General features: G+C 39.0%; 1 protein-coding gene across 2 annotated transcripts in view; it reads right to left on the bottom strand.

The window, feature by feature from the left end:
• The window catches only part of MAN1A1 (mannosidase alpha class 1A member 1), a 173,356-nt gene that overhangs the window by 115,786 nt on the left and 40,682 nt on the right, over positions 1-16,888 (bottom strand). For both annotated transcript variants that reach the window (XM_067702249.1, XM_067702248.1), the window contains 2 exons: positions 9,893-9,989; positions 7,233-7,348 (listed from right to left, as the gene is read on the bottom strand). In XM_067702249.1, coding sequence (XP_067558350.1) covers positions 7,233-7,348; positions 9,893-9,989 — 213 coding nt within the window. The remainder of the gene's footprint in view (positions 1-7,232; positions 7,349-9,892; positions 9,990-16,888) is intronic.

Here is a 16,888-nt window from a genome sequence, read left to right as displayed (position 1 = left end):
AATGAAATAAGTGCCATTACCGCTGCACAAAAGCTCAGCTTAAGTAAACCAGTAAGGCCTAGCTTCCTCAGGGGTTCTTGGAAAATCAGAAACTCCAGAATCATAATCTTCTAAATACTAGAAGGCAAACTGATATACCTTCTCTGACTCTCATGGGAGTCATGTTTCAAATCGTCTTTTGAAATACAGTATCCTGACCAAGCTTCCTTTTGGGCTTGATACAATTTATACGATATCTGGGTTTTCAAAAGTGAACTTCTATAATCTGAGGGTTTGAGGCCAATTTTATAAACTTCTGACTCTGATTTCCATTAAAATAAACTTATTAAATCTAAATGAAGATATGCATCCTATTAATATTCATGCAGCATTTTTTAAGATGTTCTAAAACTTTTCCAGTGACTTACCCTAATGACAGGAGAGGGGTTAGGGCAGGCAGAGAACAGTACGTAAAGGAGGGAAGCCCCAAACAGCCTGCAACACTAAAATCTTTTGGATTTATCTTAACAATGTAGATTTTGTAGTCTCCTTCAATCTGTGTTTGTTTTAAATGAGATTAAATCCCTTAAATCTTTAAGTAAGGTCACATGCCAGGAATATGCCCCACGTAGTTCATGGCTTCTAGTACATAGCTGTATGTGAGCACCAGTTTGAGAAGCAGATCCAGTCTTTGTTTAAACTGCACGCACCTGCTAGTTAATTTCACAATTGATGAGCAAGTGGAAGGTGAATATTTTTGGCTTAAGGCCTACCCACAAAACCATGTGGACTGGAGAAACTGCTCTTTCACTTTGAGTTTCCTCTACCAACAGCCTTTGAATCAAAGAACACACTTAACCAGAATCATACATAAATTTAATAAAATATATGGTATAATTAAGTTTACATCTAAAATCAAGAGGTGAAATCATGGAAAAACTAGGCTTCACTACTTATCTCTCATATTGCTTTAGGTGTCTTAGACTGATAATTTCCACCTTAAGTTTATCCCTTTCTTTAGTATTGCTGTCCTCTGGCTTACTATACGTATATGTAAAATTATGAGATAAAGTGATAAAACTCGCTAAAATGGAAAAAAGTTTAATTCAATAAACCATTTTGAATGGCTCCCTCCCCCCACCCTTCACATTATCCTCCATCTCTCTACTGGGAAAGGTGTCCTTCAAATAAACAGATCAGGAGCTCACAGGCATGAAGAATCTAACCATATCCAGACAAGAGGGAAAGTGAACACTTCAAAATCCCTGTTTCAACCTGAGTGCCTAAAAGATCAACCTCTTACAAGATAGTATTTTAAATAACTCAGAGAAATTAGGTTGTTTTTTTTTAAGCAACTTATTTACCAAAATTATCTATAAAATGATAGATTTTAGTAGATTTTAGTAAGTGAAATAATGGGCTTGACCATTTTAATAACAAATTTAGGTTGGAGAACAGATTCAGCCACAGTTTTTGACTGCAGAACTACAGAGGCGCAGACTTTCCTTGAAGAATAGATATATTGTTTCTTTGCTCCTTCAGGCCTTATGATAATTATTCAGAATCAAACCTGCATCAAGTTTAAGGAATTCTCCTTAATTCTTTTTTTTTTTTTTTTTTTTTGCTGTACGCGGGCCTCTCACTGTTGTGGCTTCTCCCGTTGCGGAGCATAGGCTCCGGACGCACAGGCCCAGCGGCCATGGCTTAGGGGCCCAGCCGCTCGGCGGCATGTGGGGTCATCCCGGACCGGGGCACGAACCCGCGTCCCCTGCATTGGCAGGCAGACTCTCAACCACTGCGCCACCAGGGAAGCCCTCTCCTTAATTCTTAACTTATGATTCCATACAGCAGGGCAGGTCTGATTGATTGCATTAAATTGAAAAAGACTTCTTGGAAAAGAACTTTCATTTTCAGAAATATCTTAATCCTCTTCTCAGTGTTTGGCCCCAATTATTAGAGTTGGTTTTTTTAAAGAGTATTTCTCTGAGCCCTAAGATCAGAGAATACTTCTTTGCTAGCTATTCCTCCAAACATCCTGTCAGCTTTCTACTCAATGAACTATAAGCGAGGAACAAGCAAGCATTAATAACAACTGTCCCACTACAAACCAATGCAATAACAGTTTAGTAACAATTGCTCCGCTACTAACATATGGTAACTATCCTTTACCTTACTGAGAACCAGTGGAAACATGAGATTTTACAAACCCATTGCTTAAAGAGAGGTTATTGCCTATAAGCCTTGCCTATTTTTAGGCTTAGCATACACATTCATTTATAAATGGTACTTTAAAGTATGTGTTGTATTAACATTCTGAGGATTACAACTCCTTTTAACAGATTAAATAGCAACATTAAACTTTATAGCTTAGTATAACATATGTCTGAGCAGCTTTTAACTTCATATTTAAGTAACATGATAAATCTCTTTAGATGAACAAAGTGCAAATTCTTTGGGCCACAAAGATAGGCAAGATCAACATCTTCTCTCTGTCAGTAGATTGGTTTTACCACGAAGGTCCAGAAGCACCCTCAAGTAGCAGTGCAATCTATATATCACTAATTATGGTCAGAGGGAACAGATCAGTATCCTTATAGCCAAAACCCAAATCATCACCCTTGGCAGACACTGATTAGCATTCGGATAGAAAATATTAAATAACTCCATCCGACAGGATAATTAACTCAGTTATCTGCACCATTAGGATGTAATGCTGCTCTAAAACAGAGCTTTTACAAGAGCAATACTAAGGCAAATGTCACTTCTTTCATGCTCCATGGCATGGAGCTCTGGACCTAAGTCAAGAACTCATTCAGGCATTCAAGAAGATCCAAAGTTGCTTTTTGAGGTCCATTTACAACCTTCAGATAGAGAACCCTACAGCTTATTTTCCTGAAGAATAGGATGGCATTCTGGTTGGATAAGAGACCAATCTGGACCTTTAAAGTAAAAAATAAAGTCACTGTTGCCGCCAATACCTCTGTTATTTTTCAGGAAAAAAAACGGTGTAATTGTTGACATAATCCCTTGAATCTGTGGGTAGAACGAGTGAATATAAGACAAATTCTCTAATGGGACACAATAAAACCAACTAGAAAATTGTAAGTTGAAGCACTTTAAGATGATTAGGAGATGGGACTTTCCCGGTTGCACAGTGGTTAAGAATCTGCCTGCCTGTCAAGGGGACACGGGTTCGATCCCTGGTCCAGGAAGATCCCACATGCCATGGAGCAACTAAGCCCATGTGCCACAGCTACTGAGCCTGTGCTCTAGAGCCTGAGAGTTACAACTACTGAGCCCGTGTGCCACAACTGCTGAAGCCCACGCACCTAGAGCCTGTGCTCCAAAACAAGAGAAGCCACTGCAATGAGAAGCATGCGCACTGCAACTAAGAGCCACAACTACTAAGCCCGCTTGCCGCAACTAGAGAAAGCCCGCGAGCAGCAACGAAGACCCAATGCGTTCAAAAAAAAAAAAAAAAATGATTAGGAGAGTAAATCAAGATAGCTGTCTTGAATTTATGTTTGTTATTAATTTTGATATGGGAAGTATTATCATTTAGATATTATTGATAAACTTTTATATTTTCAAAGGAAAATACGGCAATACCCAAAGAAAGAACTGCAACAAATATGTTTCAAGACCTTTCAAATTAGGAATAGTAAAATAAACAGAAATTCGAGACCTGTGACTATGGCTTTTAAAAGTATATTTTTAAAGTATATTTTGAAGGGTATAACCCAAGACTATCAATAACAGTCTTTAAACGATATTTTTACATAAAAATCTTTTAACTCACTGAATAAAATCTTATAAAAATACAAAAATACAATTTTAAAGAAACAAAGCTCAGTATCTTAGCCATCACTCAACCTATAGCCTAATCCCTTTATCTTACAAGTAAGGAAGCCAAAGAATTTGCTCTTCTTCTCTTCTAAATACTCTGGGCTTCTCTGATGGTGCAGTGGTTAAGAATCCATCTGCCAATGCAGGGGACACAGGTTTGAGCCCTGGTCCGGGAAGATCCCACATGCCGCAGAGCAACTAAGCCCATGAGCCACAACTACTGAGCCTGTGCTCTAGAGCCCGCGAGCCACCACTACTGAGCCCAAGTGCCACAACTACTGAAGCCCGTGCGCCTAGAGCCCGTGCTCTGCAACAAGAGAAGCCACCGCAATGAGAAGCCCGCGCACTGCAACGAAGAGTAGCCCCGCTCGCCCCAACTAGAGAAAGCCCGCGTGCAGCAACAAAGACCCAATGCAGCCAAAAATAAAAAAATAAATTTATAAAAATAAATAAATAAATACTCTGATATCCTCTATTAGTTTCCCTCTGCTTCCTAATAGGTCCCCACGGTCCATGGAATACATTCATGTCACCTGCTCATGGTCTGAGGCCAGCCAACTGCCTTCTGCTACCTTGTCTATTACCTTGAGAGGCCTTTTTGCTTAGTCCTTTTAAATAAATGATTCCAGAGTTTCTCAGGCTACCACTGGGCATGAAAGCAAAGAACTGCTGCAGTATTTGGGGGAGGTTTGGGGCAGTAATGCTATATATGCCAGACAAGGGACCTGGACACTATTCGGGTCTCATGTCACTAAAGTCTACTTTCCCGTCTTCCATCATTAGACTCTGGAAGAATCTAGTTCTCATTCCCCTACCTTTCTGGAGGTGAGGGACGGCGGAGGAAACACATTTTCCATTCTCTCCTCCACATATAAGCTGAAGACAAGCTCATTATTATTTACTGGTAGGTAGCTGAATTTACTCAAAAATAACAAGGCAGGAAAAAAGTATTATTAAGAAATAAACCCTCAGAAGGAAATCTAATCTTTTGTTCATTGCCTTAATTTTTCACACTCAGTTCTATTGGTAATATCCGAGCTACCAGACGTCATATTCAACCAAAGAGCTGTAGAACCTTACAAAATCCCTCACTCCTTGGGCCTGTTTTCTCATATTTAAAATAAAAAGACTGAACACATCAATCTCCAAGGTCCCTTTGTATTGGAATACTGTCTCCTTTATATTCTAAATTCAATTATAAGGCAGATTAAACATAGACTCATCTGCTTGTACTTTAAGTCAGTGATCTCCAAAATGGGGTACATATGGCAATTAATTAGAGGAGTAGGAACAAAATATTAAAACTTTTAATTTATATACATTTTTAATCCAAAGAGGTAGGAAGAAGACTCAGCTTTATGCTACCTTTACACTCTGAACCATGCTGGTATTCTCACTTGGTCTGTGGGAGAACAGGAGCTCCACAAAGCAGAGGGGTCAGCAGGGAAACACCCTTTCTTTGTCCATTCTCAACATACAGCATGTTACTTGTGATTGGTTACGGAGATTTACAGATATTATCAAATGCTTACCAGATAGACAAGAGGCTTACAAGAATTTTTGCAAAGTAATCTCAGATTAAAAATAATACCAATAGTGAAATAAGTGAGGCAGAGAAAGACAAATATCACAATACCATTTATATGTGGAATCTAAAAAAATGACACAAATGAACTTATTTATGAAACAGAAATAGACTCACAGACATAGAAAACGAACTTATGGTTACCAAAGGGGAAAGGGGGAGGGATAAACTGGGAATTTGGGATTAACAGATACATACTACTATATATAAAATAGATAAACAACAAGGACCTACTGCATAGCACAGGGAACTATATTTAGTATTTTGTAATAACCTATAATGGAAAAGAATCTGAAAAAGAATACACACACACACACACACACACACACACGTGTATATGTGCGTGTATGTATAACTGAACTTAAAAAAACACCAATAATGCAAACGTAAGTGAATGACTCAAAAACACCAGGGTCAACTTTTCCTGTTCTTAAAACAAGCTCTCTGTCAACCTCATTACAAGGTAAAGCAATGACTGTGGAATTAGATTAGCTCTAACAAGATGTAGCCTTCCTTAATTATCAAGAAGTAGTATTAGAAGAGTCCACTGTCCTTAATTATGAACCTTTTCCTTGGTGTACAGTGGGTATTGAGGTTTGTTAAAAATGAAAGTACATATATGAAATTTAAAAAAAATATTTCATATATAAATTGACAAAAGGTTATACTGGGAATTCCCTGGCAATCCAGTGGTTAGGACTCTGAGCTTCCACTGCAGGGGGCATGGGTTCAATCCCTGGTCAGGGAACTAAGATCTCTCATGCACATGATGTGGCCAAAAGAAAAAAAAAAGTTTAAACTGATAAGGGTCTACAGTCAACAAAGGTTAAAGGCTTATTTATGGGAAAGTGGATGCAGCTGCTCCTGGGTGCACGTGGAGTGTTGAGATGAGCTACTTCATGGTATTCCTGACTCGGCAGCCATTCTGTTTTGCCAAGTGTCTTGCAGGGGCTTTAAACGGACACTAGCCCCTCATGCAAGAGTGTGCCCTCGATTAACAGCCCCAGAGTCCCAAGCAAATGTCAGTTCCTGATATGACTCCCTCTGTGATCATGTCTCCCCCACCTCCCAGGGCCTTCTCCTTGTTCACCCCTTAGAAAAGACCACTGTGGAGCTTACCAATTGGTTTGAATTGACCAATCTGGCCTTAGCTTTGGAACCCCAAAGCACTTCGCCCACCCTAATAACGGCATGTGCCCCAGGTCCTGTCTTTCTGTCTGTCTGTAGTCTGCCTTGATCTCCCTGTGTGGCCCCTGCGGGTGAGTCATGTACCTTCTCAGGACCTGTTAAGTAATAAACTTCTCTATTTCAATTTCTTTTGTGGTCTTTCATTGAACTGCAGCTCACCATGGACACCCTGGGCTCCATTTAACAAACGTTCATCTAACAAAGTCACAATAATGCGCCATGGTGCAGTGCAAAAGCATGAGCGCTGGAGTCACACAGACCTGTGTTAGGCTCACAGCCCCGACACACAACTAGCTGTGTGGTCTAGATAAGCCTCTGAGGCTCCGATTTCTAATCTGTAAAGGTGTGAAAATAATACCCATCTCACAGGGTTGTTGTGAGACTTGAACAAGAATACTTGGCACATGTAGGTCTTAATAAATATTAATTTCTTTTTCCTTACTCTTAGTTTGCCAAAAAAACAAAGGCATGGATTTGTGTAGTAAGGGAGGGCAAGTTAAGAATATAGTATGATACTACTTAAAACTGCATTATTCGTTTCTGCTAGGGTACAGTACAATAATCTGCCCCCCAAGAGAATTTATTTATGTTAACTGAGATTTAAGAACTGAATTGGAAGCTTTTTTTAACTTACCATATTAAAATTTAGATTTTCGTCAACCCATGCTTTTGCCTCTTCAAATTCGTCTTTCATTTTCATAATAAAAAGTGTATCTAGGGCATCTACGATTGTTGCTCCTTGGATATTACCTGAAAATATCAGAAAAATATTTACTCAGTAAAACACCTTTGACAGATCCATACATGCACATTGACCACACCTTGGAAAGGAAGTGGATAATACTGAATTTACTGGTAAACCAGAATACTGAACACAGTCTAAACATCTTTCAGTGAAAGAAAATTGAAAAGTTGCATCAAAACCAAACTAAAAACTATCACAGGCTATAGATTGGTACACTAATCTTTAAAGTCTCTTCTGAGTTGCAGAAAATGAATCTCTTAGAAATTTCATTTGGGATTGCATTCTCTAGCAAGAAAAAAAAAAAGACCTGAAACCAAGGAGCAACACACTTATTAATTTTAATGTAATTACATCAAAGTGCACCTGTGCAAAACTCTTAAACTATAAATAGATCTAAAATTGTTTAGTGATAGCTCTAAGAAACCATTACTCAAAAATGGAATTCTACCCCCTCTTTTTGCAGCCCTGACTGATCCTAACCTCTCCTCCCATCCTCCTAGCCAGTCGTGACTCTCATGTATTTCCTCTGAACTCCCTCGGCAGGAAGACTTTACATTGCTCTTGCACTCACCACTTTCTGTTTTCCATTATAACTACTTTTATGCATCTCCTTTTAGTCTGTAAACTTCCTTAGAATAGAGAAGTCATGTCTTATTCACCTCCACATTCCATACTAAGAGACTCAGTATGTTTTTAAGGCTTAATAATAAATTAAAAAACTATCACTGTATTAACAGAGAGCCAAGTAATCTCTTCGATAAAGACTATGGCGGGCTTCCCTGGTGGCGCAGTGGTTGAGAGTCCGCCTGCCGATGCAGGGGACACGGGTTCGTGCCCCGGTCCGGGAGGATCCCGTGTGCCGCGGAGCAGCTGGGTCCGTGAGCCATGGCCGCTGAGCCTGCGCGTCCGGAGCCTGTGCTCCGCAACGGGAGAGGCCACAGCGGTGAGAGGCCCGCGTACCGCAAAAAAAAAAAAAAAAAAAAAGACTATGGCAAATTTACACAAAACTGACTTCTTAATACCGTGAACAACTTATAGAGATAAAAGCAAAAATAGAATTAAAATTTTTTAAAAGTTATAGTAAACAATAAAAAATTAGGACCTTTGAGTCTGCATGAAGTTTCTGAGTTTCTCTCTTCAATTCCTACCTCCCATCACCCATGTTAACTAGTCACCGTGTCCTCAAAAACACTACTCTAGTAACATCTGAAATCACTTGTACTGCCATGACTCCAGGTGTGGCTCTTTTCATCTCTAAAGTGTGTCACTGTGATCGACCAGCCAGCCTTTTCCCCACTCTTCCAGCTCTCCCTAACCATTCCTGCAATGCCTTTCTCCCTACCAGAGAGCCTATGGTTCTTCAGAACTTCCTATGAATATCTATTGAACCACCTGGTGCTTTGATAATTCACTATCTACACATACGTCTTCTGCACTAGGTCATGAACTTTGCAGAGACTTGTATTGTGTTTCTTAACACCAGTGCTGGAAAGAGAGCCAAACACATGGAAGGTCCTAAATAAATGGAAAAGCATAATGGGGTGATTAGGAGCAGACTCTGACCTTAGCCACATGTGGGTTCAAGTCCCAGCTCAGCCAGTTAGTAGGTGGCTAACACTGGGCAAGCTGTTCTCTCAGCTTCGTATTTCTCATCTATAAAATACATATAATAATGAGGTTAAATGAGAAGATGCACAAATGGCACGTGGCACATAGTGTCAGCTGATACTGTTGTTATATGATTTGATACTATTTAACACCTTTAGTTAAAGTATAGAAAGTCACCTTTTCTATGGTGAATTCAGAAGCATCAGACCAAGGTTCCCTCCTCTTCATCCTGTTACTTATAGACAAAATTGTGGGAACTGAAGAGGAATTGAGTTCAGTGAGAAGGGCACTGGGTAGCTCTGTGACCCAAGGAATCTACCTAACACTTCTGTTACCTAGCTTCTGCACCTCCACGATGGGAATGTTTTTAATACCTAGAGTACTCATCACAGAGGGATGCTGTGAGGACCAAAAGCAATAAAATGATGCCAAAGTGAATAAATGGAAGTTTAAATAACTGACGACTCCATCCTCACTTTCTCTTCCACTGCACAAAACAGGAGAAATTTAGAGCCAATGTTGAGAGTCACTGAGATACAGTGAAGGTCACCACGGCTGGCTGCCTTGGCCAGCTTATTGATAAAGACACAGCTTTTACCTGACAGGAAGCAGTTAATGCAGCCAACAACAAATGCTCCTCTGCTTGGTACCACATGGGAGCTGAAAATCATGATACTGTGCCCATATCCATTAAATAAGGATCTCTGGAAGTGTGCCCCAGGCATCAGTATTTTTTCAAGGGATGCAGGTGGTTCTAAAGTGCAGCCAGTGCTCTGTCTGAAGGACACACTATGCACATTCCCTGCAGACAACTCCATCAGGTATGCAAGTTTCCTAGCAACACAGTCTGGAGGATCACACAAACTTTTTCCATCACCCACAAGTTCAGTCGATTGGAGAGAAGTTACTGTCAGTAAGGAGCCAAAGCACACTCTACTCACCAAACAAACTGCTTGAATGGCCTCCTTTTGATACAGGCTTCAGTTCATTTTTTCCCCAGGCATAACGTTTATAATTATTCCAAGCATGTTTCATCATCTGAGAAAAGAAATGAAAACGGGATTATATTTTGAATTTGAGATGTTTTTGTTTCAAAATAGATCATATATTGAAGACCTAAAGGTTAAAACATTAAAACTCACTGCTTTGTTAAAAGGATGATAATTAAAAGGGTGACAAAGGGTATGAATAAGCTGGAACACACACATAACACACAAATACACATCATCCCTTTATGTTTACAAGTGGAGATTTTTTTAATCCATTTAATCCTATTTCATATACATATTTTCAAAAGTCAGTTCTCAGCAACAGAAACTTAGCTTATCATAAAAGGATGAACCATTCTTACATTTATCTATTTCATCCTCATGATGCATTAAATCTGCAGAGACTGCATACTTAAAATTCACATTTTTGCATAAGGTTCTCTGTACTTAGTATATAGACAAATATCCAAAAGTTATGACTTTAAACACTTTGATGTATCTTGACCAAGTCTATATGGAGAAATATTTTTAAATATCTATAGGAAATGAAAAAAAGAAACTCTACGGGTATACATAGATTTTGGAAAACTTCAGCTTAGTATAATTAATCTTTAATTGCATACATATCTGTGTGCACATATGTAATTGAAGACTAATTATACATATTCCCAACCTAGACTCCTTGTACCAGGAATGTTTTTAAAGCCCCAAACTCTCTGCCATAAATCAGTTGTATACCTTTTTTAATTTTAACAAAATTAATTTATCTACATATAATGAAAACCAATCAATTTCTCCTGACTTATAGACCAATTTCTGACCTATTGTGCTAGATATTAACTCTAGCAGAAAGTGAATAATTTTCAAGGGGAGAAATTGTTCTCTAAGAACCTATCAAAGTTATACAAAAATTTGTATACCTATTGTGTAATAGTTGTACAAATTTTTTTCAATGACTCCAAGAATATACTGTAGATAATTATTTTTGCATACTTTTTATTAAAAGCGTTGAGGACTCCTCACCTGTCTAGAATTTATTCATGCCACTATTCCCAATCCATTAGCAACAGTAATTAAAATATGGACATAATCTGGAAATATTCTAATCTGGCTCCATATTTTAAAATATCTTAAAAAGCATCACAGAAAGTTATAAATACTATGTAAAGGCTGTTTATCACTAAAAATCTGCAGTGAGATCAATACAATTTTATTAATAAGAAAGTCTTCATATGTCCCTGAAAACAATAATGCACATCTTTCTTTAATCAATTTGTATATTTTCTTCCTATCTCACCAGTACTGCTACTAATAATAGCTACCAAAAAATCTGTACTATCTGCTGGGTACTCTGCTAAATGCTTTAAATTCAGTATAGTATTCAATTCTTGTTACAACGTTATGAAATGCGTTGTATTATCATTGTTTGGTAGATGAAGAAACTGAGACTTTTAGAAGTGAAAACACAAACAACTTTACTCAAAGTCATGACATTTCTGCACAGCTGTGGAGCCAGGGTTCATCCCTGTGTTGGCCTGACTCCAAAGCCAATGGCATTAACCATACACTGCATCAACTTCCTTTAATGAGTCGGCAACAGAATCTTCCTTTGATGAATCAGATTGCTGATCTTCTAACAATCAATAGAATGTGGATCTCGTAGTGTTTTTGAGATTTTCTCTTATAAATTAATTTTGTTGGACAGTATAAAAGGTTTGAAGGTAAAATAACCTGATTTATAATCCCTATCGTATCACCAATTAGTCTCATAATCATGGATGAGTCACAGTTTTGCGAGACTTTCTTTATCTGAAAACTTGGGATCATAATTCCTCACAGGGTGCATGTAAGGATTACATGAGCATGTAATGTGGCCTGTGTGATGGCTCCCGGCACACATGGCGAATAATCACACGCTTATTGAATTTTAAGCCTATATTGAGATCAATTAAATTCACATCACAGAAACAGAAACCAATGAGCCTCTGAAAAGACTAGGTACATGAACACTAGGTATAAAAACACCTTGAGATTACATCTCAATTTGACTTGGTTTTCCCATTAAATGTACTGTATTTGGTAAACTCTTCATTCCTATTCCAAGGATAAATTCAGAAGCTTTTGGAATACACCTGATGCAAGAACAGAAAAAAAAAATGTTATGATGATTTGTTTCAGCTCCAAGTCTGAATCGAAACCAGTGCCATGTACTATTAATAACTCAAAGACAGCAGAAAACTTTCCTATAGAAGACTGTTGTCCAAAATTATCATTTATACAATGTACCACTAGAACAGAACCTCACTGAGTTACCACTGTAGTATATATTAACTTTCCTTATCTCGTTTTCCCCCAAAGAGAAAATCTGACACCAACTGCTTATCTGCCTACATTTCAAAAGTTGCTGTGACCCATTTCTCAAAATGGGCTCCTCATCCCATGGGATTTCTATGTGCAAAGTTAGAAAAGAAAAAGAAAACAATGTGGTCAAAGTGCCCTGTATGGAGCTCTAAGAGTGGTTTCTCCAAGAATCTGTGAAATGAGGAACAGCCATATTGGTCATGGATTCCAGTGGTTGGTCACCTCTGGAAATGATTTACCACTTTAAAGCCAAATAAGACTTCATGTGTGTGTTTGTGTCTGTGTGTGTGTAGAACAACAATGAGATTAAATTCACAGGTCATATATACAATCAACTTTGTAACTCAGATTTATGACATACAAATATTTGAAAGCATCAAAATGCTACTAGCCTCTAATTTTACAGTATTAAGCCACTAGCCAGCTAAGGGACCATGAGAATGAAAGCATTTACTCTTTCCAGACTCAGTATGCTCAGGAGCTGACAGGACAAGAAGGTCACTTTTAAAATTCAACCACAAAGATGTCCATAGATAGGATTAATCCTTCATCTTCATAGGCTCCTTCATTTTGTTTCGTAGTCTTTCATCACTTTAATCAGGGTTAGGCAGCCTGACATCTGAGGTAGAAAGATTAAAACAGGCCTAATTCCATGTTGATTAGGATTTCAAACTCCATACTGAAACCCTAATAAAAAAAAGATAAACTGAAAACAAACCAAAGATTTTTGTTTGAATTTTATTTTTTCCTGAATATTCATATTTGCATTGGTCATACATCTAACATACAGTGTGAAGGGAAATAAATGCGATTTTGTAATAGTAATCCTTTGTTTTGACCCAGAGAAGCTGGAATTAGGCATGAAATATCCAAAAAATAGCATGACTTCTCCTTGACTCTATGCTTATTGAAGATTCTTTGATTAGCACTTTGTTATCAATTGGCATCAGGGCTGCATAATTAGTGCCACTTATTGAGTGTCCACTACACTATGCGTGATAAGATGCTAAAGGACTAGCAGGGAAATGTACATGAGTCTATCATGCTTATAATCTAATAGATAAGATGGAAGCTTAACGTTTTCCCTTCTTACACACTCACAAATGTTTATAAATATGAGAACAATAAGAAAAGCAATTAAATGTTGTGCATAACTCCATGAAAGGATGCTCAACAACACTAATCATTAGAGAAATGCAAATCAAAACTACAATGAGGTATCACCTCACACTGGTCAGAATGGCCATCATCAAAAAGTCTACAAACAATAAACGCTGGAGAGGGTGTGGAGAAAAGGGAACCCTCTTGCACTGTTGGTAGGAATGTAAATTGATACAGCCACTATGGAGAACAGTATGGAGGTTCCTTAAAAAACTAAAAATAGAGCTACCATATGATCTAGCAATCCCACTCCTGGGCATATATCTGGAAGATGAAAACTCTTAATTTGAAAAGATATATGAACCCCAATGTTTACAGTGGCACTGTTCACAATAGCCAAGACATGGAAAAACGTCTATCAACAGATGAACAGATAAAGAAGATGTGTTATATATATATATACAATGGAATATTACTCAGTCATTAGAAAGAAGTAACGCCATTTGCAGCACCATGGATGGACCCAGAAATTATCCTACTAAGTGAAGTCAGAGAAAAACAAGTATCATATGATATCAATTATATGTGGAATCTAAAGAAATGATACAAATGAACTTATTTACAAAACAGAAACAGAGTCATGGACATTGAGAACAAACCTATGGTTCCCAAAGGGGAAGGGTCGGGCAGGGACAAATTAGGAGTTTGGGCTTAACAGATACACACTACCATATATAAAACAGATAACAAGGACCTACTGGACAGCACAGGGAACGATATTCAGTATGTTGTAATAAAGTATAATGGAAAAGAATCTGAAAAGATTCAGTTAAAGTGATATAACTGAATCACTTTGCTGTACATCTGAAACACAACACTGTAAATCAAATATACTTCAATTTTAAAAAAATTTTGTAACTAACAGTTTGTTTCAATTTTATGTCCTAATCAAGGGCATGGGAAGCAATGAATAAAGAAAACTGTGCTTGAATTTCCCCAGGTATGTGTAGATTTCATAACCTACGTTTTTGTTGCTAAGAACTACCCTTAGCAAATGTTTTTATTTACTGATTCTTTAATCACATGATTTTAAGTTACTCATAAGGCACATTAAAAATCTTTTTGAAAATCTCACTCCTTTTTTTTTCCAGACAGGTTTGATGAGGATTTGGGGCTTTCACTGCCTCTTTTAAAAAGCATACAAGTTCAAGTCCCACTTACAGGGCCATCCTGTGAGGTCTTATACAAAATCTCTATAGTCTGACAGTGTGATCTGGGTCCCTGGCCCCACCAGGGCCTGGTGCCTGACCCACAGGGAGACAACTGAGGGCTGGCCATGAGCCTTCGAGGTGAGGCACCCACAGTGTGACGCTCTCTCCAACGGATGGACCAACCCAATCATCTACTCTACCTAGGGGAGTATAACTGGGAGATAGTCACAGAGAATCCGGAGGCCAGAGAGTGATGTAGGAGCAGAGAAGTACAAATACATAAAGAAAAAAACCCACAAGAAAGAGTCACGAAGCAGTTGAAACCATGAGGGAGACGGAAGGCAAGGAGAGAAAAATAAGAAACTGGGAAGCAGGTATGGGGTGCTTGGTTAGTTACATGGTGCCCCAGGTGAGTTATGTTAGGTTTGTAGAGCCTCTGTAAAACAGCAAACTATGCTGCTGAATGCTGACTGTTGATGAATTACCTTCCTCTCCTCCATGAGGCATGGCTCTTTGCCTGCTGAGACTGTTTACTTACTTCCCCGTGTGTCCTTATAGAAAATCCTCTTGTTTACTGAGGAGGAATGTATAAGAGCGGTCACAGGAGCAGGCATCTAACAAACTGGGCTCATATCTGAGCTCTGCCATCATCGGTGTGACTCTAAGTGAGACAATTAATCTCTCTGAGCCCACTTTCCACACCCATTAAAGGTACATAAATAAAACTACCAGTCCAGTGGCACTCACATTCCCGCTGTCCTAGAGGACATGAAGGAGCTGTATCTGGTTCAGCTGAGGACTAGGGCAGGGGCCAGTCTACCTCCCTGATTGCTGAAGTGGAAATTGGTGGCCTTCACTCTTAAAATTACACTTACAATGGATGCTTGGAACGACGCTGATTTTAAATGCCTGTCAGTAGTTTCCACCAAACTTTGTCTGACATTACTTGATTATCCCATGAAAGAAAGTAACGTCTGAAACTTCCAGATAAAAATCTCAACACAACACATTTTCAGGATCACTGTATCAATCTTTCCTTTCATCTTTGGTGGAACAGGGAAATGGAAGAAAGGAAACAAGATTAAAAAGTATTTTCAGGGAATCAAGTCACAGCTTCACCAAACCCTTGCTTATCCACTGGAAAAAAAAATTTCTAGATATGTGAACACGCGACAACAATCTTGCCGCCCCTTCCTCTTATCTGGTGTGGTCCTGCTCCCTACATTTCCCTGTGGGAATGAAGACTGAGAGTGAGCCAGCAGGAGACCCTGGGCTGAGGATGCCATCCCAGGGAGCAAGGCAAGGCAGGTGGGCTTCAGCTGGGGGAGCCGGAGCCCTGCTGCCTAAGGGCCTGATCTCTCAGACTCTCAGTTTCTCATCTTTAAAAACAATAACTGAAGGAAACCAACGTCCCACTGAGGTGCAGGATGTTAACAGTGGAGGAGGTGCTGTGAACCTAAAACTGCTCTAAAAATGAAAGTCTGTATCCAAAAAAAAAAAAAGAGAGAGAGAGAGAGAGAATAGCATTGTCTTCCTCACATCATGGTCTGGAGATCAAATCTGATAATGTCTGGCTGGAGGGAGACATCCAAAGAGTGTTCCTGGCCTTCATGCACATCTCCGCCTCACCGCCCCACCAGGTGCAGGAGTTAAACAGAGATAAGGGAGAGCAGTGCAAAGGAAAGCAGACACTGTGCTACACTCACAGCAGACAGGGCAATTCAGGGAGAGAAAAATTAACAGGGTAGGAAAGAGGTCAATGTCACTGAGAGGTGACAGAACGTAGAGCATGGTATAACTCTGCACTCCCAGACACTGCAAGCCTGGAGTCTACCACAATTACAGGCGTTTAGCATCCTCTTACCCTAAACGGTATTAGGATGCCACCTAAGACAGTACTGGGAAGATCCTCCCCTTAACACAGTGTCCTGGGAAAGCCCAGAGTCCAGCCACCTTCTATCTGTCCTCACCCAGAATGGAGAAAAACCCTCCCAGCCGTGATAGTTTCCAATTTTACCCCGTATCAAATTAAAACACTCATTCAGCACCTTGCTCAATTTATCTCTTTCGAAAGCTGAAATATATTAGTTCTCTCTCCCCTTCCCCAAGGCTGTTAAGGTATTCTATTTCCAAGGTTCTTTTTCCCAAAGTCACAATGACAATTACTACTTATTGAGTACTTATTGGTGGCAGGGCGTGAATTACAAAGATGATAGAGTAAGGGTGCCAGATTTAGGAAATAAAAACCTTGCATGGGACACACACATACTAAAAA

Source organism: Pseudorca crassidens, chromosome 13 (assembly GCF_039906515.1).
Source record: "Pseudorca crassidens isolate mPseCra1 chromosome 13, mPseCra1.hap1, whole genome shotgun sequence".
Lineage (NCBI taxonomy): Eukaryota > Metazoa > Chordata > Mammalia > Artiodactyla > Delphinidae > Pseudorca > Pseudorca crassidens.
This window is presented reverse-complemented; position numbering and strand designations above follow the sequence as displayed.